The 25,909-nt window shown below is 34.6% G+C and overlaps 2 protein-coding genes across 2 annotated transcripts in view; one reads left to right on the top strand and one right to left on the bottom strand.

The window, feature by feature from the left end:
* Nucleotides 1–16,961, top strand: part of LOC110029071 (probable RNA polymerase II transcription factor B subunit 1-1) — a 62,319-nt gene extending 45,358 nt beyond the window's left edge. Inside the window, exons 19-21 of the mRNA XM_020731189.1 lie at nucleotides 15,506–15,574; nucleotides 16,574–16,657; nucleotides 16,758–16,961. Coding sequence (XP_020586848.1) covers nucleotides 15,506–15,574; nucleotides 16,574–16,657; nucleotides 16,758–16,763 — 159 coding nt within the window. The 3' untranslated portion in view covers nucleotides 16,764–16,961. The remainder of the gene's footprint in view (nucleotides 1–15,505; nucleotides 15,575–16,573; nucleotides 16,658–16,757) is intronic.
* Nucleotides 16,962–20,692: 3,731 nt separating this feature from the next.
* On the bottom strand, nucleotides 20,693–25,696 carry LOC110029067 (transport inhibitor response 1-like protein Os05g0150500). Its single transcript, XM_020731183.1, is given in 5 exon segments — nucleotides 20,693–20,965; nucleotides 21,282–21,407; nucleotides 21,409–22,043; nucleotides 22,496–22,988; nucleotides 25,000–25,696. Coding segments are annotated over 4 exon segments (1,722 nt in total). The 5' UTR covers nucleotides 25,470–25,696; the 3' UTR covers nucleotides 20,693–20,965; nucleotides 21,282–21,283.
* Nucleotides 25,697–25,909: the final 213 nt, after the last annotated feature.

Here is a 25,909-nt window from a genome sequence, read left to right as displayed (position 1 = left end):
TTATATATATATATATATATATATATATATATATATATATATATATATATATATATAAATGAAGAAAATGTGACTGGGTTGAACATGAAAACACCAATAGATTAGTTAAGTGCTTGGATTTGGTTTCACAATTCGTTGGGGTGCTGTTCGAGTAAGTGGAGTTGCAAAGCACAAATATAACAGTAAAATGAAGAGGGGTTTAGGTGAGTGAAGTTTGCGTGCAAAATAGAAGGTTGACAGGTTTGGTTTCTGGATCAAGTGTAGGACTAAAGGAGTAGTTTCCGTGGTTTCCATCTACAACTAGAGGAGAAAGGAGATTGTGGCGAGAGTTAGGCAGTTTCGTGCAAAATTGATGGAACGAAGCAGAAAGAGGAAGAATTTCAAAGGTCTTTGTACACAACTTCTTGTCGTTAATCATGATTGTATCACGAGAATAGGCAACAAACTGGAAGAAGGGATGCTCGTGTTGTGTAGAACAGGGTGGCGAATAGTGAAGAAGGAAGATTGGAGCAGGGAAGAGAGCGATAGGTTTGACTTTATGTTTCGAACCAAAGAATTTGGAACGAGGGAGAGAAACTTCAAGATCAAATGATAAAGTGGAAACAAGTTCGACTTATGTGGTTTGCATCAATCAAGAGTGCTAGGGCCTCATCCATAGAAGAAGTCAGGTTCTTGCATACGAGATGCGGAGCGGAAAGCGGAGGGAAAGGAGAGAAAGATAGGTCTTTGTACTTTGCGATCCTGTCATCGTTTTCCCTGTTAGCTCTAATCACAAGTGTATCACAAGGGAGATGGAGCGAGGTGGTTTGAACAAGAATTAAGATTTGGCTTCTTGTTCAAATAGGGAGTAAGATGGGCTTGTGGTTTCGGGCGAAGAGAAGAAGTGTGGAAACTAGAGGGAAAGGCATGTGAATGAGCAGTTCAGTTTGATCGAAAGATGGAAATAGGGAGATAGGAAAACTCCAACAGGAATAATTTCTACAGTGATGTGAAAATTTCAACTTAATTTTGATTAAACTTAATTAACAACACTTGTAATTTTAATTTTTCTTAACGTCAACAATGTTGATTCAAATATATTTTAAGAGAGCAAAAACCAAATTGTGTTGAGTTTGACGACAAAGAAAAAAAAAATTCTTAATAGTTAATATTGGATGACTATGTATATCATTTTGGTTCTAGTCAAACTTTAAATTTATCCATAGATCCATCTTCCTTCATATTTGATCATAAAGATCCATTTGCATCTTGTTGATTTTATTCTAGGTGGAAGTTAGAAGACACATACCATTTTGTTTGTTAGGTCTAAATTTCTTCTTTCATAGCCTTCATCCTTAATGGGGGTTTTAAGAGCTCCATGAATATTGTTTAAAATCTATATTTTTTAGGGAAGTGATAAAGTATAAAGTCCAGCTGAAAGCCCTTTATAAGCCCTGACTTTAGATTGGATGGTTAGCGCATGGCATCACCACCTCTTTCTTTATGGAAATAGGACAGTGAAAATCGGTATCATTTATCAATTTTTTATGCCAGCTTGTATTTCGTTGGTACTTGAACTAGGTTTAGGATTTGGGTATGTTTGAGATACATTGATTGCTTCCTTTGTTTTCTCTTTTCTCGTCTCGCATACACGTGAAGCTATTGGCAAGGCTCAGGGAGCTTGCAGTTTTGGTGAAGCTTTAGTTGGTTGGATGTCTTGATAAGGTGCTGATGGAACTTGTGGTTCTAGTGAGTTTTTAGTTATGCTAGAGATTTGTTGTCTGCTTTCTTTTCTTTTTTATGCTTTCCTTGTATAGATGAAGATATTTCTCTAAGTTTGGTATATTGGCAAGGTGATAATGAGTTTATGGTTTTGATGAGGCATTTTTGGTTTGATATTTCGATAAGTAGATGAGCGAGTTTGTTGTTTCTAGTAAGACTAGAGTTTATTGAGAGGCTATGAGTAGTATTCATTATACAAGTATTTGATGAAAGATAATGAAAAATGATCAAATAAATTTTACATTTTAAGCTCTTATTTTTGAATTTTCTCCTCTTGAATTTTGGGTTTCGATTAATTACTTTTGCATTCATGGAAAGTGAAATGGAATTTTGAATTTTCCTACCGATCGAGGATTTCAATTTGTGGAGTATCTATTAAAGATACTTTAATAGGTTTAATTTCCTTAAGTGCTGAAAATGAACAGAACTAAAGATGGAACATCAAATCGTTTTTTGGAAAAATAAAATATATGAGTTTGGTCTTGGGAAATGAATAGATAATGGTTTGAAAATTGGGTACTTTTGAGGACATTCTATTAATGATATAGTTGTTAGGACAACTTCTCACAGATATTTAGAAATATTTGTGAATACTATTAGTGACCACCTTTACTAGGTGCTTATTTTTAGTCATACGCCATTTTTACTTATCTCCAACAATTATGGGATGTAGGAAAGGTGGGCAATTCAATTGGACATTTTTAATCATCACCAATCCTGACTTTTATTATTCAAGATTGAGTAGAAAATTAGTCCACCGCTTAAATCGTCACAAAATATACACAATCTCTTTTAGGTTTATCTTGATCTTTAATACGGGGGCGTTTATAATTTAAATCAAATTGAATAACAATACTTGTAATAAATTTCATATAAAATCTTTTATTTAATTCATTTATTTATTTCTTCTGTGATAATCCTAAAGCTGCACATTCAATATAGAGTTAAAGAACAAAATCCGATCACTGGATTATGGTTCAACCTGCTCCATTCGCTTGCCTACACGAAAGATAATCTTAAACAACAATCACTGTAATGAAAGCTTAATGAATAAACAAATCTAATATCATATTCAACCTACACGAAAGATAATATAAAATGCCGTGCTGATTATTTGAACTGATATGAGTATTTATAGCACAGAGCTCAGTGTATTAAATTTTAAATTCAAATATGCATTGATACCTATATAAGCGTACAGTCATAGGTAATAATCATGTATTTATGCAAAGAAATGACAAACTTATCTAGTTTTTAATCATTGAATGCATTATGCTAGTTAGATGTTAGTGCCAAATAACTTGCTTTACTTTTATTTCTAATCTCAGTTTTATTTGTCAGTTTTACAATTATCATATAGTGTGTGTAGAGGTTTTGATATATATATATCATATGATAATCACTTAACCATCAGCCCATAATAACCATTAATAAGGGTTGTTTTTGTTCTAATATAGCAATTATTAATATCCCTTTTATATATCATTCCAAGATGGTAGTTATTTAGAGTCAGAAATCTTTTCGCCTTGATCAAGGATCATCTTATCCCTCTTTATTCAAAATATTATCATTCTCCATTCTATCCCACATGACACGACTTATTTGGTTTCTTTTATTATTACTAAAATCATGCTTATAAACGCTTCAAATACAATTATCTTTTCTGCGAGCATGCAGTCATCGAGCTATATCAATATAAGCCAATATATGAACTGATATCAGAGTTAAATAAATTTGTATGCAAATCAAACTCATATTAGTGAAAAAATGAAATCTATCTTAGATAGGTGACGTGTGCAATATATTTGACTTCTTTACATCGTCAGATATGTAAACGTGTTCATTATAAAAATAATCTAGAAGCATACATATAGATATAATTGCAGGAATTCATAAACAATAGATCAAAGAATAATTTGTTCTGTGATTGGGTCTCTCACCGTAATTATTGTATTAACCTTAAAATAGATCTCCCTTTTGTCACCTCAAGATTTAAATCAATTCTGAATTTAGAACTTCAATCTAACTCACAATTATCTCATATGATTTTTTTTATGTCAAAATTATTTCTTCTCATTTATGCCTTCATGCTCATCAACCTTAATAAAAATTAGATTTTAGAAAGTTTATATTTAAATTTGAAGGAGCTCTTTATTCACTTCTTTTTCCTGCGTCTTGCTTTTGTTTTGTCACTCGGCTCAAAACAGGAATCGTTATGGAAAATGAAGGAAATGGCAATGAACTAAAGCTTTAGATTTTAGAATTATATATAATATTCCTTATCTCTTTATAACTTGCCATATCTTTAGACATAGTATACATGGATATTTAGGTTTATTGGCATTCATAAGAGAGTCGACTGCATCAAATCTACACTGGTATGGTGTCATAAGTTTGTCATCCAGCCCATTGATTATCATGATAAGGTTCAATAATGTTCAGATATAGCATAGTATTATTAGTATTTAACCGTACTTAAACTTAATATCGAGAGGTTGAGGATCTTTTTTCTTTTTTCATAGGAGCTAATCTCTTCAACTTATTGCCCCTCATGTGCAGGCCTTAACATAAGCATTGCCTACATATTTTGTATGATATTGCATTTTTAAGCGCACTATGTTTTCTATCATAAAACATTGAAATGCATATATCATTTTTCATGAGTATTTTAATCAACAATTTACTTTAATATGCAATTCATAAATAAAAAAGATGCTCCAATTTGAAAATAAAACATAATCATGAGATGACACATTATCTCAAAAATGTACTTTGCATAATTTATAATTTATATGTAATTATTTTGAATGGTAGCACCAAAAACAATAAATTTTTAATATGAGGAATTATCTTAAACATGCTTAAATACAAGTTTAAGTTATTTATGAGAATTTACATGCATAAGCTTAAAGCATCCTTGCTTCGTATACTAGAGATTATCTTTATCTTACATGAATTAAAGATTGACTCTTGGATAAATTTCCTCAAACAAATCACCAAAAAACTTGGATCTTTTATACACAATTAAATAAATATAAACTTCTCATTCATAAAACTTTTTAAACTTTCCAATAAGGTTGTAAAAAAAACATTATCGTTCGTGAGTAATTCGTGTTCTACTTATTAAGTAGCTCATTCTTGATTTATTTGTTAAATAAGTTAAATATAAATAGTTATTTTGAGCTCGATTTATAAATAAGAATAATTTTTTGCTCAATTGTGTTTGTGTGGATTCCCTGCCACCTGAAACAGAATCGTGAAGGCGAGTAGCTTGACCGATTTAGCAGGTGGCCAAGTGGGTCAATCGGCCCTTCTTTGGGCATAGGGATTGCCGCCCAATCAGAGGGGGGTTCCCCCTTATTTACCTAGCACTATGTATATATTATTTGTTGTGTTTTAGGGCATTTATTTCTTTAATTTTTCTGTCAGGACAGCCGTTGATGCCCATGTTCTCTCTTAAAGGTTGTATTTGAAGGCAAAAATGTACTCCGGCTGTATCTCATCCCAATATGGTATTTATCTGTCCCAACCTGCTCTCTATTTCCCCCATACAACCGCCTGCTTGCTTCCCCCACCAGCCACTATATTTTCCCCACCCAGCTGACCATCTATTTCCCTCAGCTAGTCGCCAACCTTCTCCCTGTTTTCAACATCCAGCCGCCAACCAGCTCCCTGCTTCCCTATACAGCCAACCACTTGCCTCCCTAGTCAGCGGACTATTTTCCCCACTTTGTGGGCCACCTATGTCCCCCATCTATACATCAACCTGTTCTATGTTTTCCCCAATCCAGCTGACCACCTGCTTCCTCAGCCAGGTACATGTTTTTCCCACCCAATGGGCCACCTATTTCCCCCATCCAGCTGCCAACCTGCTTACTGTTCTCTCATCCAGTTGGCCACATGCTTCCTCCATCCCTTTGTGCTTCCACCTTCAGTCCAGCCTCACTGTCTTCGTGTTTGTTGCTCTACCGGCCCCTCTCACCACTCTTTTAGCCGCTATCCCAGCACCCCCACTTCAGAATATAACCCTCATCATGTCTGTGTTGTGATTGTTATTGTAGTCCCTTTTAGTGATCTTGTAATCACTTATTTGCTTAAAGTAATAATATTTGTTTTCCTGTTGTGGTTTCGATTAACTCCGACATCATTTAATAATAGAGCTAGCCTAACCCTAGTCTCATCCTATGGGTTTTTAGCATCCGCCACATCCAAACTTATGTCGAAACCCAAGGAAGACTTCACCATGTGCGACATATAGCGAATACTCTGCCAAGTGCTGCAATAGATCAAGGCCATTGAGTAAAGTACCATAAACTAGGTCAACGACTGTAATAGTGATATCTTTGTTGAAGAGCCAAAAGAACATTTGAGCCCCTCTTTTAGGAATGGCTTCAATGAAGAGGAAAATCTACATGAGCATTTCATATTTCAGTCTTAGAGGTCGCCGAGAGAGGAAGTGCATGCTGGAGGGAATAGAGTTCTGGTAGATAAGGTGGATCAACTAGACTTCGACTGAACAATGAATCCTAATGATCTCCTTAAATGAATGCGAACTGCTTAATAGATCTTTAAATATAAGGACGTGACAAGAGTGAAAGCTAGCCACCATCAAGCAGATAAAAATGCCTCATTGTAGTGGGAGAACCTGAAGAGGGAGAGACAGAGGGAAGGATGAGACAAAATCATTTCCTGTTAGAAGATGAAGAAGACAATGCAACGATGGTATGTACCACCGCAATACTGCTTGGATATTTTCATGAAACTCCACTATTTCCAGTAAAAGGAGCTATCATTAGAGGAATACACGACAAAATTTATGCAACTCAACCTAAATATCCAAATATATACACACACACACACACACACACACACACACACATATATATATATATATATATGTATGTATGTATAGATATATATATATATACATACACATATATATATATACATACACATATATATATATACATACACATATATATATATACATACACATATATATATATACATACACATATATATTATATATATATATATGTATATATGTATGTATATATATATATATATATATCTATATATATACATATATATCTGTGTGTGTGTAACTTAACCTTATATAACTTTTTTAAATTTATCCCAACTCTTAAATGTATGTCACCAGCCATTCCATGCTCGAGGAATGGAGAAAGAATAAAAACTGCTAATGTGTGCAATAGTTTGCTTTTATTAATAGTATTATGGTTTAGGTTATAACAAAAAAATAAAATAATAAAATAAAATAAAATAAAAAACAACAAAAAGTCTTTATCCATTGTGGCGTCGGCTACATGAATCTTTTTTCTCCATTGGCCTATTGAGTGTCAATAAATTAAGATCATTTTTTATGCTGCATGCCCAAGTCTTTTAAGTCTACATCTTTTTTTCTTAACATAAGTTGAATCTAAACCATCTATCGTTCTAACTGGATAATCAGATGGTCTGTGTTTAATGTGACTAAACCATCTAAGACGAATCTTTCTAATCTTGTTTGCCACTAGAGCTACACCAACCCTTTCACGGATACATTCGTTTCATATTTTGTCTCTAAGTGTCATGCCACAAATCCACCTAAGCATTCTCACCTCAGCTAAACCTAACTTAGTTTTATTTTATGCTTCTTTGCTTCTTTTTTAAAGGCCAACATTCTGCACCATAAAGCATTGCAGGTTACACTACCATCTTATAAAATTTTCCTTTTAAGTCTAAGTTTTACTTTTCTATCACACAATAGGCTCAACACATTCCTCCACTTCAACCATCCATGTTGAATTCTACTAATAACATCCCCATTTATATCACCATCACTTTGAGTAATACATGTAAATATTATGTCTTATAAAAACCAATATTATGGCTTAGGTTATTTAATAAAATAAATAATTTAATCTGTACAGACTTATATACACATCTATATGTCAATATGATCCTAACAAAATATAGAATTTATAAACGAACTTCTGATCATTTTCGATGTTGTTTGAAAATTGTGGTATAGATTTTAGAGAAATTCTAATATTACTTACATTTTATTTTTCAACAACCTCATTTTTTGAGGGGTGTCAACAAAATAGCTTTAATGGATATTCCTTTGACTTTGGAGTTGATTTCTAAAGATTGATTTAATATGCTCTTTTAAATTGTCAGTTTTTATTATTTGAATCTTGGTTTGAAATTTAGTTTGGTTGTATGATGCAAAGATACGGACAAGGAGACACAAATACGAAATGATATGAACAAGGGCGTCTATTATTAAAATTATAGAACACAAATGCAAGATGGACATGACATTATATGTATTTTATTTTAAAAATAAAATTCTATTTTGATATGAAATTTTTGTCAAAATCTGTAGAATAATTATTGCAAGTATGAAATAAATATAACATAAATTATAGATCTTTTTTTGCAATAATTATTCTCATGAAGATGTTAGAACACGCACATCCTGAAATGCTAACCACATGGAAGATTGAAACTCAAAATGGAGAGTATTGAAAATCCTTAATTAGTATGAAATAAATTTTAAAATAAAATAAATCTATTTTATTATGGTAGCTACGTGGTATCAATATATGGTGGAAGAGAAATGAAAAAAATTGGATACTTTAGCTTTAAAAAAATATGCCAAATGATTATTCTAGATATAGACATTCTTAATTTTTGTATGTTTATTAAAAATATAGAAATGAAAGATTTGAAGTCAAAATTGGGATTGTAAATATTAAAATATAGAAGAAATATTATATAATTATAAAATTTAAATTTTTTATAATTTTTTAAGGGAATACGACACACGTGTTCTTATTATTTTTTATTTGGAGACTTTTCAGTTGAGTCTAATGCGTGATGGGCATGTGTAAGTGTCCAACACATGTTGGGCATTGTATACCTTAATATCAAGTGTTGTTGCATCATAAGTATGGACCATGGTTTTAAACAGTTTAAAAATGTGCCTTGCCTTATAATTTTTCATAAAGGAACGTTTACGCCGGTCCCTAAGGGCTATTTAGTTTTTTGTTATTTATTATTGTTTAGTGTAAATAAACTAATTATTGTTAGTATAAATACGACTAAATGCTTAGGGTTAGGGTTATGCATGAGATTGTTGTCTTTGAGTCTTAGGTTTAGGGTTTGGGAGAGATTTCTTATCTCTCGAATTGTCGGATTTGGTAGAGATCCCCTAGCTTTCAAATTATAGATGTTTATCCTTTTTTGTATATTCGGAGTTGTAATTGTGGATTTGCTTTTGGGGGAATAAAATATATATTATTTACTTCCAAATTTTTCTAGAAAACCATTACGGTTTCTATTTAATTCGTATCTGAGTATTCGATTATGAAAAAAATTGGCATGCCCTAGTCTGGCCAGGATTTCATACACTTGCCATTTGGAGCTAGTGGGGACGCCAACATTTGGATCATGGTGGATCGGGATCACTTGCTTAAGCATATGCAATTGGAAATTTTTTTTGGGTTGGGAAGTCAATGATGGGATTGCTGGAACGGACGTGCAATACAAGTCTGGAAACAACTGCAGGGAAGTCGAAATATCGTCGCATATAGGAATTTCGTGTCGCTCTTGATCGAAATTCATGATCGAGATCGTGGAGTAAAAGTTTTTTGTCGCTCGTGATCGAACCTTGCGATCAATAGCTGCAACCGACTGAAATCTCGACTGTGAGAGACCTGCACTAGAATTTTACTTATTGAACCAGCGTATAGGAATTTGGATCGTGACTTCCGAACTTCCACATGGCTTCCAATAGTCTAGCTCCAACCCGTGTACAGAAATTCAGGAATTGGGATGTCGAGAGTTTCACACACGTCTAAACCGTGTGAACAATTCTTGACCTCTCGATTTCAGCTTAAATGAATTCTGAAATTGTATGGGGAGTAACGACGACCAAGGAAGTAGATAATTTGGAGAAGAAATTATAGTAAGAATTGGGCCAAATTAGGTTGGGAATGGAGGAGCGTTTTTCGTCCACGGAAGGGAGATTCACTGTCTTGGAAGAAATGATGAAGATTGCAGTCTCGCACAAAATTGCCACCGCTTGTAGTGGGATCGAGCGAAGGAATTAGAAGCGGACTCGAGCGATAACATGATATTTGGATGGTGTGCGATTGTAGTGGGATCGAGCGAAAGATTGCAGTCTCGCACAAAATTGCCACCGCTTGTAGTGGGATCGAGCAAAAGAATAACGTGTTATTTGGATGGTGTGCGATTCAAAGGATTTGGTCGGGAAGAGGGAACCATGGTGGGTGTGACCCCGACCAAGGGTTGCATCCGACAGTGTTAGTGTCTTTTGTTACAACAACTTTTCTGGTTGAAGGAGATTCTGGAGTCTATAAGGAAGGGCAAGTTGATTATGGGCTAGCGAGACTTGTTGAATAAGAGAAATCAATATGGGTAATTGAAAGGAATACAACCACCACTTTATGGGTGGAATGAAGATTTGTCAATTGAATTGGGAGGAGAGTCACACATAAGGAAGTTGAAGATGCCGATCTTTAAAGAGGAGAATGCCTATTATTAGGTTTTTTGTGTGGAGAGATACTTTGTTTTTAATGGGCTGGTGGAGGATGAAAAATCGAAGGTTGCGATTTCGTGTTTGGAAGGAAAAGCACTAGCATGGTTTTAATGGAGAAAACGTCAGTTAATCCGAACATGAGAAGAATTTAAGCATCGATTGTTGGAATGCGTCAGAACCACACAGGAAGGGAATTTGCATGGGCATTTTTTTGCATTGGTCCATGAAGGATACACCATTGAGTATAAGAAAAAACTTGAGATGCAATCTGACCGTTAGAGAGGGATATCAGGAGAAGCGTTGGAAGGCAACTTCCTGAAAGGGTTGAAACTAGACATTCAAGCATCGCTTCATCTATTGAGATTGCAAGAATTAGGGGAAACTATGGAATTAACGCAGTTGGTTGAAAATAAAAATGCAATGAAACATGTTAATAAGAGTAGCACAGGTGGAGCACCATATCGAACCGCTACAACCACAACGATACTAAAAGCTTAAATACTGGAAGTCTTGAGGGAGGCTCTACAGAGCAAAAATGAAAGGTCACGACTGGGGGCAACACTCAAACGCCTTACAGAGACATATTTTGGAGAAGCTAGCTATGGGTTTATGTTTTTGGTGTGATAAGAAGTTTTTTTTCTGAATACCGTTCTAAGGATTGGACATTGCAGATTCTCAGTGTGACACGAGGAGGCAGGGGATGCAGAAACAGAGAAGGTTGTGGCGGAGGAGGATGAACACCCTCACTTGCATGGGCAAAAGTCTTATTGAAATTAGTGGTGAGATTAACACCGAACCACACTATGAAACTTCAGGGGTAGATTAGAGAGCATAACGTAGTTTTGTTAATAGATAGTGGGGTCATCTCCAACTTCAACTCTACTCAAATAGTGAATCAATTGATAAAGGATAAAAAAAAATAGCGAAGCACTTGGGCCTTGATCTCATGACATGGCCCGAGACTTGGAGTTAAGCAAGATGGGAACAAGTGATTGGATGGTGGAAATCAGTTATCTGTTATTCTAATTCTATTACTAACAATTTAATATTCAAATAATACATGAAAGAATCATTAAAGAAAGCAATAAAAATTAATAAGGATTATAATTTTTTGGTTGTTCTCGTCTTCTATATACATTTGCTCATCTTATTTTCATCTTGTTCAAATATTTAAAACCTAATATTAATATTAAAGCAACGTAATAGGTTATCTAAAAATAACACATGAGTAATCACACTTCTATATTGTTTATTCAATGAAAATAATTCAATATGTATGTGGGTCTATAAGAAATCTTATACTATGTTTGATCTTGCCCTGTGGCTCTCATCGGTACAACAGTTAGCGATTTACACATCGCAATTTTCTAAGGTGAAAAGGCCCTTACTTGCCCTTGATCGATATAATCCCGTCGGCACAACGGTTAGTAATGTTAACATTACATTTGTCCGGGGAGGTAGACTCTGGTCTACTCGCCCTGACCGATATTGTCTTGTCGGCACAATGTTTAGTAAACTGACTATTACAATTGTATGGGGTGATAGAAAAACTTTACGCATGCGGGTAAGTTGGTGTTCATATTTATACCTTTAGGGGGTGAAATTCTCCTCTGAACATACACATACAAACATTCATATATAAATTAATTCATTCTTCATACATACATTATTTTGAGACATTTTTATGCATATAATAACATGCATATTTATTCTTACTATGTTGTGCAACTATTCATTTTACATACCTCTTATATCATGTGTATCTTTTATCTCATGCATTTTTTATGACATGCATATATTTTCTATCATGCTTTATGCATATATGTTTTCTAAGACGTCTGTCTTTCATATCATACATATTATAAATATCATGTATCTTGCGTGCTAGAAAATTCGTGGCGGTAGAGTAATTGATTATCGTCTTAGCGTTGCACGAGGATTCAACACACACTCAGATGAAAGTGAAAACAACCAGTGATGACACGAGGTTTTTATGTGGAAAACTCGTAAAGGAAAAAAACTACGGGGTCTGACACAGTTATAAAAATTTACTATATGTTGATGATTACAACGACCCCTTGTCCTACAGACGGGAAAGAGTTACTAGATTTTCGAAGGTACAACGTTAGCTAACAACATCTAGTTGGCGGTGGTTGATGGAGGTCGGCGATGATCAACGATAGTCAACGACAATCGATGATGGTCGGTGGTGGTCAACGGAGGTCGGCGGTTGTCGCAGACGGTGGGTGGTCGACGGTGGTCGACGGTGGCCGGCAGTGGTCGAGATAATGTTGGACTTGAGCTCTTTCTCAAAGCCTCAAGTTCTCTCTCAAATCTCCCCCTTTCATGTGAGGGGTGAGATTCTATTTATAATGTTTTGAATGCAATTAATGCTGGAATATGAACCATTTCGAGTTCGAAAAGGACTGCTCAGAGGGCATTCCTCAATCAGATGACGTTTGATGGACATTTGAGTGTCTTAATAATGCCAGAATTGAGCAATCTTGGGCTCGTTGGATTCGTCTTGTCGAGACGCGGGATTCAACTATAAACTTGCTAGATTCGACATCCGTTTAACATTTCAAATGCCTCTGAAAATCCTCCAAGTGTGGTTTAATGATTTGATCCCATCTTGATTTGACTCGGATTAGACTGATTTTCATATCATTAGGCCTGTTTCATCGAGCTGATCAGTTTGACTATAAGTTTGCTGAAATCGGAGCTCTGGATAACTCTTTATCAAGATTTGAATATTTTCTGCTTAAAATGTAATCTCGAGATTTGTGTCATGCCTCGAAATTTATGTCGGATAATGAAAATTTGTTAGTGGCGTATCAGCTGCCCCCCTATTTTTGGGCGAGATCAATTTCATCGTCCAAAAATATATATATATTTCTTTCAGGCACATTTTTTATATCATACATTGTATATCTTTTCTGTCATACATTTATTTTCTCACAAGATGAAGATATTGTAATATGATTCTAGCCGATCTAAAGCATACATATAAATCAACATGTATTTTTAAATAAAGAAGATTACTGAAATTTTGAAATATAATTACTCACCCCAATTGCCACAAGAGTAATTAGTTGACCGTTGGATACCATTACTATTGATCTCAATAACCTATAAAACATAATATTAAACTTTAAGATTTAAGTAATTTTTGATACTTGAATTAATCCTTAACTTAGAATTATTTTATCGGAAATTTATGGAGTCGTCATACAAATTGCTTTCACACGATTGCCTCGAATTTGCCGCCTCAAGTAAACAACATAGAATATGTAAATATATTAGGATTTATAAATTTTTGGCTCACATCCAAAAGCAACAATCTTACCTCAAATAGGCTTCTCGGCACGTGTTCGCCTTTCCAAAGTTGCCAAATATCTTCGCTCCTCAGTCTATCTTCTGAAACTCATCTTTCCTTTATGTTATTGTGCTAAAACTCTTACGGAGCTCGCAAACCACGTTCAACACTTATGAATCGAGATGGAGGACTTATGACGGAATCGAGAGGAGAAGAGGAAAATCGATTGCTCTGGAACCCCTCTTTAATCGACCCAACGAATATAATGAAGGGAGAGGCAGTTGGAAACAATAATGCAAGATTGAGGATTCATTAAGGCTTAATTATGTTTAATGAACTTGTAAATTTTGATTTTTATAACTTTCAATTCATTTAAAATTTACATATAGTATTATATATCAAATTGATCGATTTTTATGTACAATTTATAAAATTATTTCGATTGAAATCCAAGGGATCCGAAGTTTGGGATATATTTTAGGTTGTCGAAATTTTTTATCCAATATCTCAAAACTGGTTATTACACTTGAGATGGTGAACATAGGATAGTTAGGAGTAATGATGGGGACAAGACATGTGGAGAAGAATAGGAGAGTTTGTAAAGGAGTGATTTTAACGTTGCCAAACATCCAGGTGATAGATGATTTTCTTTCCTTACATTTAGGGAGAATTGACGTGCTATTGGGCATGAAATGATTGCAATCCGTAGGGAGAGTAAGATGAATTGAAAACTTCGACCTTGGAGTTTCAGGAGAAAGATAAGAAGTTGTTGCTTCATTGTTAGCGGATCCATCAAAGGTGGTGGATAAGGGGCCAGCCACCACGTAAGACCTAGAAGGGGCTGGAAGGTTTATGGGACTTACAAGATGCTATAAGAAATTCATGAAGGATTTTAATTCAATTGTGTGGCCGTGGACGAAGAAATTGAGAGAGGATAACTTTCAGTGGGAGAAAGTAATGACCTAGACTTTTGAGAAGTTGACGAAGACTATGACGATTGTGTCAGTGCTGATCACATTAAGCAGACTTGAGCCAGTTTATGAGCAAAGAGCCACACAACGTTATTCAACAGCAGTTTCTTTTTTTTCCTTACCTTGAGGTTAATGTGTCTTTGTGGAAGGAGTTACACCGGTCCCTAAGAGCAATTTAGTTTTTGTTATTTAGTATTGTGTAGTATAAATATGGCTAATATGTTTAGTCTTAGGGTTATGCATGAGATTGTTATCTTTGAGTCTTAGGGTTACGGTTTGGGAGAGATTTTCTACCTCTCAAATTGTAAGATTTGAAAGAGATCGTCTATCTCTCGAATTGTAAGTGCTTATCATTTATATATTTGGACCTGTGATCGTTGATTTGTTTTCGACAAAATAAAACATATATTATTTCTGTCTAATTTTTTTTGAAAAATCATCTTGGATCTTATCAAAAGGGCAAGTGAACAATGTTATGGTGATCAATGAAAAAACTAGATCATTTAAAAAGTAAGTCTTTTCTCCTTGAAATGAAGTTGATTGCGTGTTATATTTTTAATTGAGTTTATATGTGATAGTTTTCTTTAAACTACTCATTTAATGTCAGCTCTACTTTTAACATGATGTTGCTATCGAATCATACGCCTTTCATCATTAGTACTTCCTCCCTTTGCCAATTGATGTGAAGTTTTGTTGTTATGTGTCCTTAAAACTGGAGATTGCTGATTTTAACTTGTGCTAATGAAACCAAAAAAAATTGTGTTTTAATTGAAATGATCACAAGTGCCGTGCTCATCAAGCGATGTTTCAATGAGTTTAAAAGTGGTTTTTTCTGTTCATTTTTCTCTTTATGGACAGTGTAATCTAAGCGTTTCCTTGAATTGTCAGGAAATTAAGGAATCGGTGCAGTCAGATTATCGACATCTCGTATCTCTCCTTGTTCAGCCTATGCTGCAGGTACTATCTTCTCTACATATAATCAACTACTATTTTCTCTAATTTATAATCTCTCAAGAATTTAAACGTTGAGTAGGCATTCTAACTTGTTTGCACGGCTAATAAATTCTTATTACATTTCCTGCAACAATTTGATGCCCTAGATTAACTGTTAACGCCTCTTAGATTGGGAAAAAAAATTCATTTATTATTTAAGTTTATTAAATATCACATTCTGATGGTATGCTTAGAGTTTTTCGACTAAGAAGCAATCATATTATTCCAAATTAAGCTTTCACTTTTGAACATTTTTGTTTGATAACGACATAAATCTATATATATATAGCTCTAATAAGTTTTATTATGTTAGCCTGTTCCTTATATGTTATTAGCAAGCAGCATTTTACTTGCCTCGCCTTTTATCCAACTTAATCTAAAACTACGCATTTTACGATCTCGTAGAAATTATATGCTTGAACACTTCCTTTTCTTGACTTTTTTGCAAGTAAGCTTCCAATTTCAAATAAGATTTCAAAATCAGATTGAACATCTAATCCAGTATGAGAAAAGGTTCAAAGTTTAAAAGTTGAATTGGGATTGAACCGGATGATGTAATAAATCTTAAAATTATTTTAATGGCTTAAAATGATATAATAATGTAGTATGTATGTTAAATTTGTTTATTTATTTGTTAAAATTGTAATATAATTAAGTTTATAATATGTTGATCGATTTGTATAAGCCAAGTCCTCACAACACAATCTAATTTCCCATTAAGGTAGTCATTCTCATTGCTCAATTAGTTCCACAAAACATGGGAGAGTTAACATTGTAATGTTTAAATAAAAAAAGAAAATATTCATAGTTGGAGCTTGTAGCTCACTTAGTTAACAGTATAAACTTTTTTTTTTTGCATGCTACCCTACTATCATATTGTTGATATTTTTATTAAAATTATCGCTTATACTGCTTAACGACGTCACGGATTTCAACATTTTGAGCTTGCTGCATGTGGAACAGGCTCTAGATGCTGCCTTTGCCCATTATGATAATGAGCAGCAGAAACGAACCGCTAAAGGTGGAGCAATGCCAAATGGTTTTACCCTGTAGAGTTTGGAAAAAATTTGCGTACCTAAGACATACGTCAGTAGATTACAGGGAGGTGTTGGGGGATTATAATCGCGTTATAGCTCCTGTAACCTCCCTGTAATCTACATGTATCTTCTAGTAAGTTCCGCTTTTCTGCTTTCATATATTTGTAGGTTACATGTACGTTACAGTAGGTTACAAAGGGTATAACGGGGATATAGCCCCCCGATACCCTCACTGTAACATACCTACGTACGCAGCGCTGCGTACGTCTTACGTACCCAAATTTTTTCCGTAGAGTTTATATTACATTTTTTTTTCTTGTATATTTAGTGAATTTTGATTTTAATACGGAACTATAATTTTTTTTTTTATTTAATACAACGAGAATTGATAGTATGCCTTTTTATTTTCTCCTCATATCAGATGATTGCATTTTGTTATGGCTTCAGGATTTTGGGCCAGTATGGTATGTTTCACTGTTCACTTTTTGCTGGTTTGCTCTTATAATGGTTTTCTTGTCACATCATCTACTTCAATTAATGTGGGCCAAATTTGTTATTAATTAGTCGTATCAATGCAAAATTATGAAGGCAAATTTACATAACATGGCACCCAATTCTTAGTATTTACATAACTAACGCCTAAGTTTCACTTCTTATATTTATATCACCCAAATTTTCCTATCACAAAAATACCATTATTTTAATTTTTAGGTGAAATGCACCTTGTCATGCATAGGTAAGGTGGTATACATGTAAAAACTAAAGTTTAGGTGTTAGATATGTAAATATGTGACAATTGAGTGGTGTTAATCTAAATCTTCCACATTAAACTCTACTTGAAACAATGCAAACTACTTAAAACAATGCAAGTCCTTAAAAATAAAATATACACACAAATTTTCTAATAGAAAATACAATGATTATAAATAAAAAATTAGAAGGAAATCAGGAAAAAAATTGCTATTAAAATAAAATTATCTGCTTGCTTTAAGAATGTCACGGTATAAAATTTATGATCAAATTCAATTCATGCAATCCTAAAACAAACATCATTCAAATACATATATATATATATATATTGGCATGATTATACCTGGAATTACCTATAGACGGGTATTATCACGAACCAAATCTCGAACCATTAAACCTGATTATGTTTATCCCACTTATTGCACTCGACTGGACGTAGTCGATAAATAAGTATGCTCAGAGGATCCAACCCTAAGTGCAATATATGACATATTAAATCCTTCTCAGTAATAACTACCAAAAAGTTGAACTATCACTTGGGATATCTAGCAACTGCGGCAACATGGGTTGCCTTTTTTTGGGGTTAGCTCATGTTGCGATCCGATATAACCCATATAAGACTATATCATACCAAGTTGAGTTCTCAAAAGATTATTTAGCCCAATATCTATTTGGAAGAAATTCCTTTTATAGATGCATATTATTTTATCTTCAAATCACAAAGTCGCTAAATCACAGGTAAATGTATAAAATAAAACTAAAGATCACATCGTTCTATTATTTTTATATACATCGAAATTTTTTACATCCAAAATATTTATAAACATTGGTTATGATTTTTTAATAATTCCAACAAACATATGAATTTATTATGATCACAAAATACATATTCAAAATATACCACTATCAACAAGTATTATCAGCTCACTCCATTAGATCCTACCCTTCCGTAAAAATATGTAAAACAACCATAAGTGAACAATCACAGCTTAATAGTCACACAGAACCTATAATTAAAATTAATGCACGAAAATAAAACAATATGTATCTATATGTTACTAAACTTGTATAGATATACTATAAGACATGTACCTACAATATAGTATCAAATCCCATTAGTCGTAATGTAAAAAAACTGTATTTTTTCTAGCATAACAAAATTAATATAAAAATAACATAATAATATTTTTTATTTAATTCGAACTAAAATGAGTCGAACACAAACAAATAAAAGCTCGAACATATCCCAACTTGTAATAAATTAATTTCAAAACATTATTTGTGTTCGTCATATTTGCTTAAAGAACAAAGCCGAAGATAATTTGTTGGTCAATTAGCTCCTTTTTTTGACAGCCCTAATTCAGCTTTGTGCTCATCAATAGAACTATATTCTGCATACCATCAACCATTTTTTTCTTTTTTCTTTTTTTTTGCTTATAGAAGTTAGTAGCAATTGATTTATAGCCAAACAATCTTGACTTAATTAAGGCACAAAGGCGTAATGAATACATCTTTTGGAACATCCTTCTTGTGTAAATTGTGATGATTTATTACCTTTTGACTCCGTAATCAAGCTTGACTTTATTACAGGAATACACAAAGTCAAAATATAATAAATAATCAAAACTTGCATAATCTCTCCTCTTTAAGTTTAGTAGAACTGAATTCTTGGAAGGATTACTTTGCTAATCCCGTATTTAATGACTTAACAATTCCATGGCATGTTTAGATATTAAAATGTAAATCTCTCTTCTTTTCGTTGTCTTTATACTCCTGCTTTGCTTGCAAAATTGAAGTTCTCGATCATCAAAGAATGAGACAATTTTGTGTATTAGTTTGGTCTTTACCTACCATTTGCAATGAAATTGTTAGGTTGTTTTTCCTCAATTGGATTCCTTGAATTTGGGTTTCTTTGAAGAAGATATTTGGGGGCAGAAATTTGAAGGCATGCATGTAAAAATTGAAATTTATGTTAGATATTTAGATACATGGGAAATAAGAAAAAAAATTGCAAAAGCCATTGACTCTAGATGCTAAGCAGGCTATCTTAGCTTGATTGGACATGGGCAACTCCTGTACTTACATTACATTACAACGAATCTCTTTTTATAATTGTAAATAATTAAAGTTAGTTGAGGGTAAAATTGAGTTATTGAAAAGCTGCTACGAGTGATGGACTGTTCTCCATACAATCTGGAAACTAATAACAATTTGCTTACAACTATTCATTTCTTATTAATCTAATTGCAAAGAGCTAAAATGCACAAAATTCCATCAAAATATCAATAGAGTTGGTTTTCAAATAAAAAAAATGAGAAGATTTGACACCTAAACTACAATTCTTTTCACATAGTGCACCTTACCCATGCATGAAAAGATGTATTTTCACTTCTTAGAAGTTAAAAGCTAGTTCCTTTTTTGATGCAATACGAAAGATTTGAGTGATATAAATGTAAAATACACAGGAAATACATATGAATTTTGGGGGGTAGGTATATAAACTTCTACAAAATTTTCCTAACAATAGACAGCAATGACCTCTATCATTGCGGATGATTCAACTATAAAAACTGGATCCAGCAACGACTCAGAAGCAAAAAAATAGAAAACCAACAGTAAAGTGCTAAAATAGTCCATTGGCTATTTACATAAAGATCATTTCAGTCCTAGAGTTTCTAATAATGCTTAGTTAATCCCAAGACATTTTAATGGGGGCTAAAAAAATCTTCATTGAAGTTTATTTCAACCCATATTAAAAAAGCCTTCGGATTAAATAGATAATTTTATAAATTTTGGGAGTAAAATGACCTCTTCCGAAGGGTCAAAAGATCAATTTTGACTCTTTCTTGAAAACCAACTCTCCAATAATAGGTAGGGGTTAAGTATCAAAATAGTCCCCTCACTGGCTATTTTAGTCCCAGAGTCTAATACAAGGGCAAAATTACTCTCCCAGACACTTAAAAACTGAGGCTGAAATTTCAGCCTAATATTAAAAGACTCCAAGGACTAAATTGATACTTTTATAGACTTTGAGCTAAAATGACATTCTACAGAGTGGACAATTTTGACACTTTCCGAATAGATAAACCTATCAACAAAAGCCTGAAATTCAGTTCATACAAGGTTTACTACAACAAATCACAAAACTTAAGAGTAAGATATTTCCTATGCTTTATTGTGTCAATTTCAGAACATATTTTACCACAAGAAGCTGAAAAACTAATAGCATCACTGAAGCAGTCAATAAAGTTCATTCCATCCACAGTTGACAGGGATTTTTGACAGAATTAGCACATAACTTCCAACAATACGATAGATTTGACATTAGTCGAAGAAAAATGCAAAACTATAAAGAGAAATACAAGAGATTTGGCAAATAGACTACCTAAGGAAATTAAAAGACAGCTCATTTACATTAAACTATTGGCCGACCAGCAAATCCATTAAGACAGCTCCTCACTAAACCATAATACAATATCATTATAAGTGAATACATTCTCCTTATTTCAATTTGACACCACTGCTTTAAAACTGAGGCTCTAGTCTTCATGGCTACACAAAATAAAACCTGGAAAAGCAGAAAATTCTATCTCTCCATATCAAAATCAACCTTTAATCCAACTTCTGAAGAAAAATATAGCAAGAGAAAAGAAAAATATAAGGTAGATTTACATATCTACACCTAAACATTTATTTTTACAAACATACCGCTTTAAATATGGATGACAAGGTGCATTTGACATTTTAAAAGTTAAAATTGTGGAATTTTTAATATAATATAAAAAATTTGGATGGTATAAAGGTTAAAAAAAAAGGCTTAGGTGTTAGATAAGTAAATACGAGGAATTAAGTGGTTGTATGCAAACGCACCAAAATATAAATACCTCTATATCGTCCAAACACAATTTGGCACGTCAGACCTCGGACCGGCAACCGTTCTGTATATATAAAGCTTCTCGACGGGGGAGTCATCGCGCCTTGAACCCACTGACCCTCCTCGCCTCTCGTCGCAGCCTCGGCTTTCTCCGAGCCAGTAATCTACAAGCCCCCAAACTCACAGAGCACGATGACATCCAAAGGGATCGCATTGTCTCCAGCTTCGCCATGTTGGCCAAAAGAGCCTTATCCCCAAAAGGACAATCCCGAATTTCTAATTTTTTTAGACTTCTACAACCTGATAGAATATAATGTAGGCCTGCATCGCTCTTTCCAGCAAAGGCAACCGACAGCATTTTAACCTTATTTGCGTGTGCACCGATGCTTTCGAAGACTTGGTCGGTTAGGAGGCCAGAGAGGGAAAGGCGTCGGAGCTCCTTGCATGATTTGACGATGGCACTGAATCCAATATCGAGTGGTTGATCGGTGAGATGATCGGCGGTTTGTGGCTCGAGGATGCAAAGTCGAAAACACGTTAAATTTGGGCAGTTTGTTGCAACGGTGATGAGTGCGTTGTTTGTCATTTGTCGGCAGAAGTAGAGCACAGAGCGAAGCAACGGGCAACCGGCAGAGATGCTCACAAGCCCACGCTCGGTAAGAGAAACAGGTTCTAGATCGTAAGGATCAAAGGGAAAGACTCGAAGCTCTTGGAGAAGCTTGCAAGATGATGCAACGGCTTCAAGACCATCGTCCTCGATTAAGTCCATGACCTAAAAAAGACATTTCATTGATTTTTTTACAGTTTATAGCAATAGCTTCATCATTGGCACGTGGAAAAATGATGACACTATTGTGAAAGAAGACTGGAGTCGAGCAAAATCGAAAATAATCAAACAAATTTTGTTAGGCCATCACATTCGTACCACACAATTCTTATGTATTTACATATCTAACACCTAAACATTCATATTTACATACATACCACTTAAATCGTTAATATCACATAAAAAATACCACACACTACCTTTTTAAAAGTGAAATACACCTTTTCACGCATAGATTTATGGCACCAAGGTGTCTTAAGTGTAAACATCAAACTTTGGGTGTTAGATATGCAAATACATAAGAATGGTGTGATATGTATGTAAATTTCCCAATATTTTTAACCAAAGTTTCATGCTGTGAAGAAGTTAAATACAGCAAGCTGATAATGATTTCATACCCATAAACGCTGGAGATTTTTACACCGTGTAATCAGCTTTATAAGTTCAGCACTTTGCAGGTTAGCATAGCTCAGATTTAGAGAGCTAAGCCCATCACAAACGGGGTAGATAGTTGGAAGATATGCAGGAACAGCATCATAAAGACCAGATATGCTTTTCAGACCCCTACATTCCATAAATGACGATTCAAGGTTTGCAAAAAGGTCCGGACGAGAATCAGCTGAAAATCTGCCAGTTCCCAGGTTGACCAGTTGTGGGGCTTTACGGAGAATACCAGCAAGCCGGTCAAGAGGCAAGGACTGGTGGAGTTTAAGTGTCATGAGCTTAGAGCAGCTCTGCATAAGCCGCTCAAGAACGGAAAAATTTATCTCCCCATCAAGGCCGGCAATGTTAAGTGATATCAATGACGAGAAAGATTCTGGGAAATGACTAAGCCAATGGCTACAATTATTCTCAATGTCGTTCTCCTGCAGGTCCAACTCTCTTAGGTTTCTGTGAGAATGATGCATTATGAGAGAGAGGTTATGATTTTGCATTGTACATAATAAGGAACAAATTAAACTACAAAATAAATGAAAAAGGAGGATACTTTTGAAAAAGAAGTAATATATCTATCGACAAAATAATCATTTAGATAGTTATCACTGTTAAAAGATACATACTGTGCAGCCTGTTTAGCCTAATCGATGAGAGCTTTGTCTCTACCCACATGGTCTTGAGTTAAAGGCTAGCACATAACATAGAGGTGTGTGCATTAGTTTAAAAAAAAAAATTTACGCAAAATGTTAAATTGCAAATTAAGTCGAATACTGGCCATATCGATGATAAGTATTTATACACATTCTATGTCATGTAAAAATTTTTTTGCAGAGCTCATGCAAGAATTGATGTTATCACAGCCATAGTTTTACAAAATTTACCAAAACACTCTTTTACGGAGCCCTAGGCAACAAAAAAAAAGAACGCTTGTGCTCAACTAGAAAGAAAGAAATTTGAACCTAGCATAACACATGCAAATCAATCTACAAGCCATAAATCATAGTACAAAATAACCAATTAATTTTCACATTAAGATTAAAAAACTTCATACTGAAAACAATTAACCAGATCTTCAAAGCATGAAATTGTAAGTACAGTCACATGTCTGGTTACTTTAAAAAAAAAAAAGAACTGAAATTGCAACTTAAACCACATCTAAACAAAACAATTTCAAGATAACTCTGTAATAACATTTTTTCAGAAATTTGAAAAACGAAAGAAAAAATAACAATACACTAACAGTATAGCTATTTCCAACCAAACATCAATAACGAGAAACCGCCGTTTATGCTAAGTTTCCAAATAACAATACTCTAGAGATGGACCTGCAAAAAAATTCACAAAACTCATAACTCATGATGCATACATAAGGACACTGCTCACAAAAGACAACCATGAAAGAAAGAAAATCAAAAGAACTAGCACACAAAGCTATAGCAATCTAAAAGAGGAAAAATGGTACTGACAAAGTAGAAAGTGTATTGCAAATGAGCAAATCTAAAAACACAATTTTGCAAAAAATCATGACATATTCATCCGTGGAGGTGAAAAAATATTGCCCATATATATGTATAGAAATGAGCTAGGAAGAAAAACACTATGGTTATAACAGATAATAATGCAGCATTTACCACCCAAATATTCCCTATCACATCAAAAATCCAATCATTTTAACTTTTAAAAAGTGACATATACCTTTTCATGCATAAGTTAGGTGGCACGTATGTAAAGATTGAATTTCATCGTTATTTATTGTTCAAAACCGTTAGAGGAGAAAATTTTCAGTTCCAAAAACTCCACCATAAATTAAATTGGAAGCACAGAATAATAGTGAAATTAAATTGGCAAGCTCACTGCTAAAGAGTGGAACTTACTACAAACATCATCTATAAGTTGCCAAATAAAGATAGGAGAACAGGAGATACTAATTTAAGTGAAAAAATCATGTCATATAACCACAGAATCCAAAATCACATTTTAAGAGCTCTCTACACCCGGCTATTCCTTCAATAACACAAGTTCCAAACACAGGATCTTTCACAGTTTGAAACTCCAAAAAATCTGAAGGAAAAAAAATCCAAAAACACGATCTATACAACTCTATAATCTCCGCAGGAAACTAATAAACTGCTCTCACAGTAATTAGATAGCTAATCCGCCCACTAAAGTTAGCAGCACAAGTGAAAATGTCTGTTTTCAGAAGAACACAAATCTATCCAAATGCCAAAATAATGATGCACGAAACCCTCATGTTTTACTCAAGCTCTGCCGATAACCTAACCTCCAGCAATCAAGAAACCAAAATAAGAATGGCTACTTATCTTCCAAAATCCCTCTAAAAGTCATCAAGTCATACCACCGAAAACCCTAGTCGACTATGGGTCGCTAAAAAGTAAAACCAAACAAAAAAAAAAAAAAAAAACTAATAAGTGAAAGATAAAAACGAGCGTTACTAATCATTTACCTGCAATTGGAAGCGATGGATGCCAGCCCAGAAGTACTGAAACCCTCGCAGGACGCAAGTGAGAGCACCTTGAAGTTCCGAAAGGACCTCCCGATGAGCTCAAGACACTCATCAGTGACCACCATTCTCTTAAACCTAAGCTCCTCGATCTGCGGACAAACCTCCGCCAACGCCTCCACCCACACAGCAGCTCCGGCACCCCAGTCCCTCGGCACAAGATCGAAATCGGCGAAGTGGGGCTTTCCTTTGATGGTCACCGCTCTGACTTCAGGAAAACGCTGTAAAGCCATCGCCGGAGAAACGGCGTAGCAGTTCCCAACAAAGATGCGCCCCCGCCGCTCGATCCGGTACCACCCCCGGCAGACCAGCGAGATCGCGTTCCTGTCTACGTCCGCCTCCACAAAAGAGAAGACATACTCCCATACCTCATCCGGGAACATCGGCTCCGCCACCCACTCCCCTCCCCCCATGCCCTAGTAGCCCGCTCCTCTCTCTCCCCCTCTGCTCTTGCTTGCTGAGGAGCACTCACCTCTCCTTTGGCTTTTGGTGTTGCAGATTAGGGGAGGCTCGAATCGCGGCGCTGGAGAAGGAAATTGTGACGCGTGTACAAAGGAGGATAAGAGCCGTTGGATGGGTCGGTCCCGTCGTCTCTATCAGGAGCGTGATTAGGCAGAGCTCCAGAGGGGCGATGAATCCATTGACGACCTTTATAGTGCCGAGCAGCAACAGGTGAGTTAACCCTACCGATCCTCTGATCTGATCCTTTGAAAATTTTGGGCTTAAAGTCATCTACGTCATGTAGCTTATATGGAGGGTATTGAAAATTATATCCACATTATATTTTCTGTAATCTACAAATATATAAAAACAGAAACGTGAAACTTACTATTTACAGATAAGTTATAGGAGG

This window comes from Phalaenopsis equestris, unplaced genomic scaffold, assembly GCF_001263595.1.
Source record: "Phalaenopsis equestris unplaced genomic scaffold, ASM126359v1 Scaffold000545, whole genome shotgun sequence".
NCBI lineage: Eukaryota > Viridiplantae > Streptophyta > Magnoliopsida > Asparagales > Orchidaceae > Phalaenopsis > Phalaenopsis equestris.
Note: the sequence above shows the minus strand (reverse complement) of the source record. Positions and strands in the feature narration are given on the sequence as shown.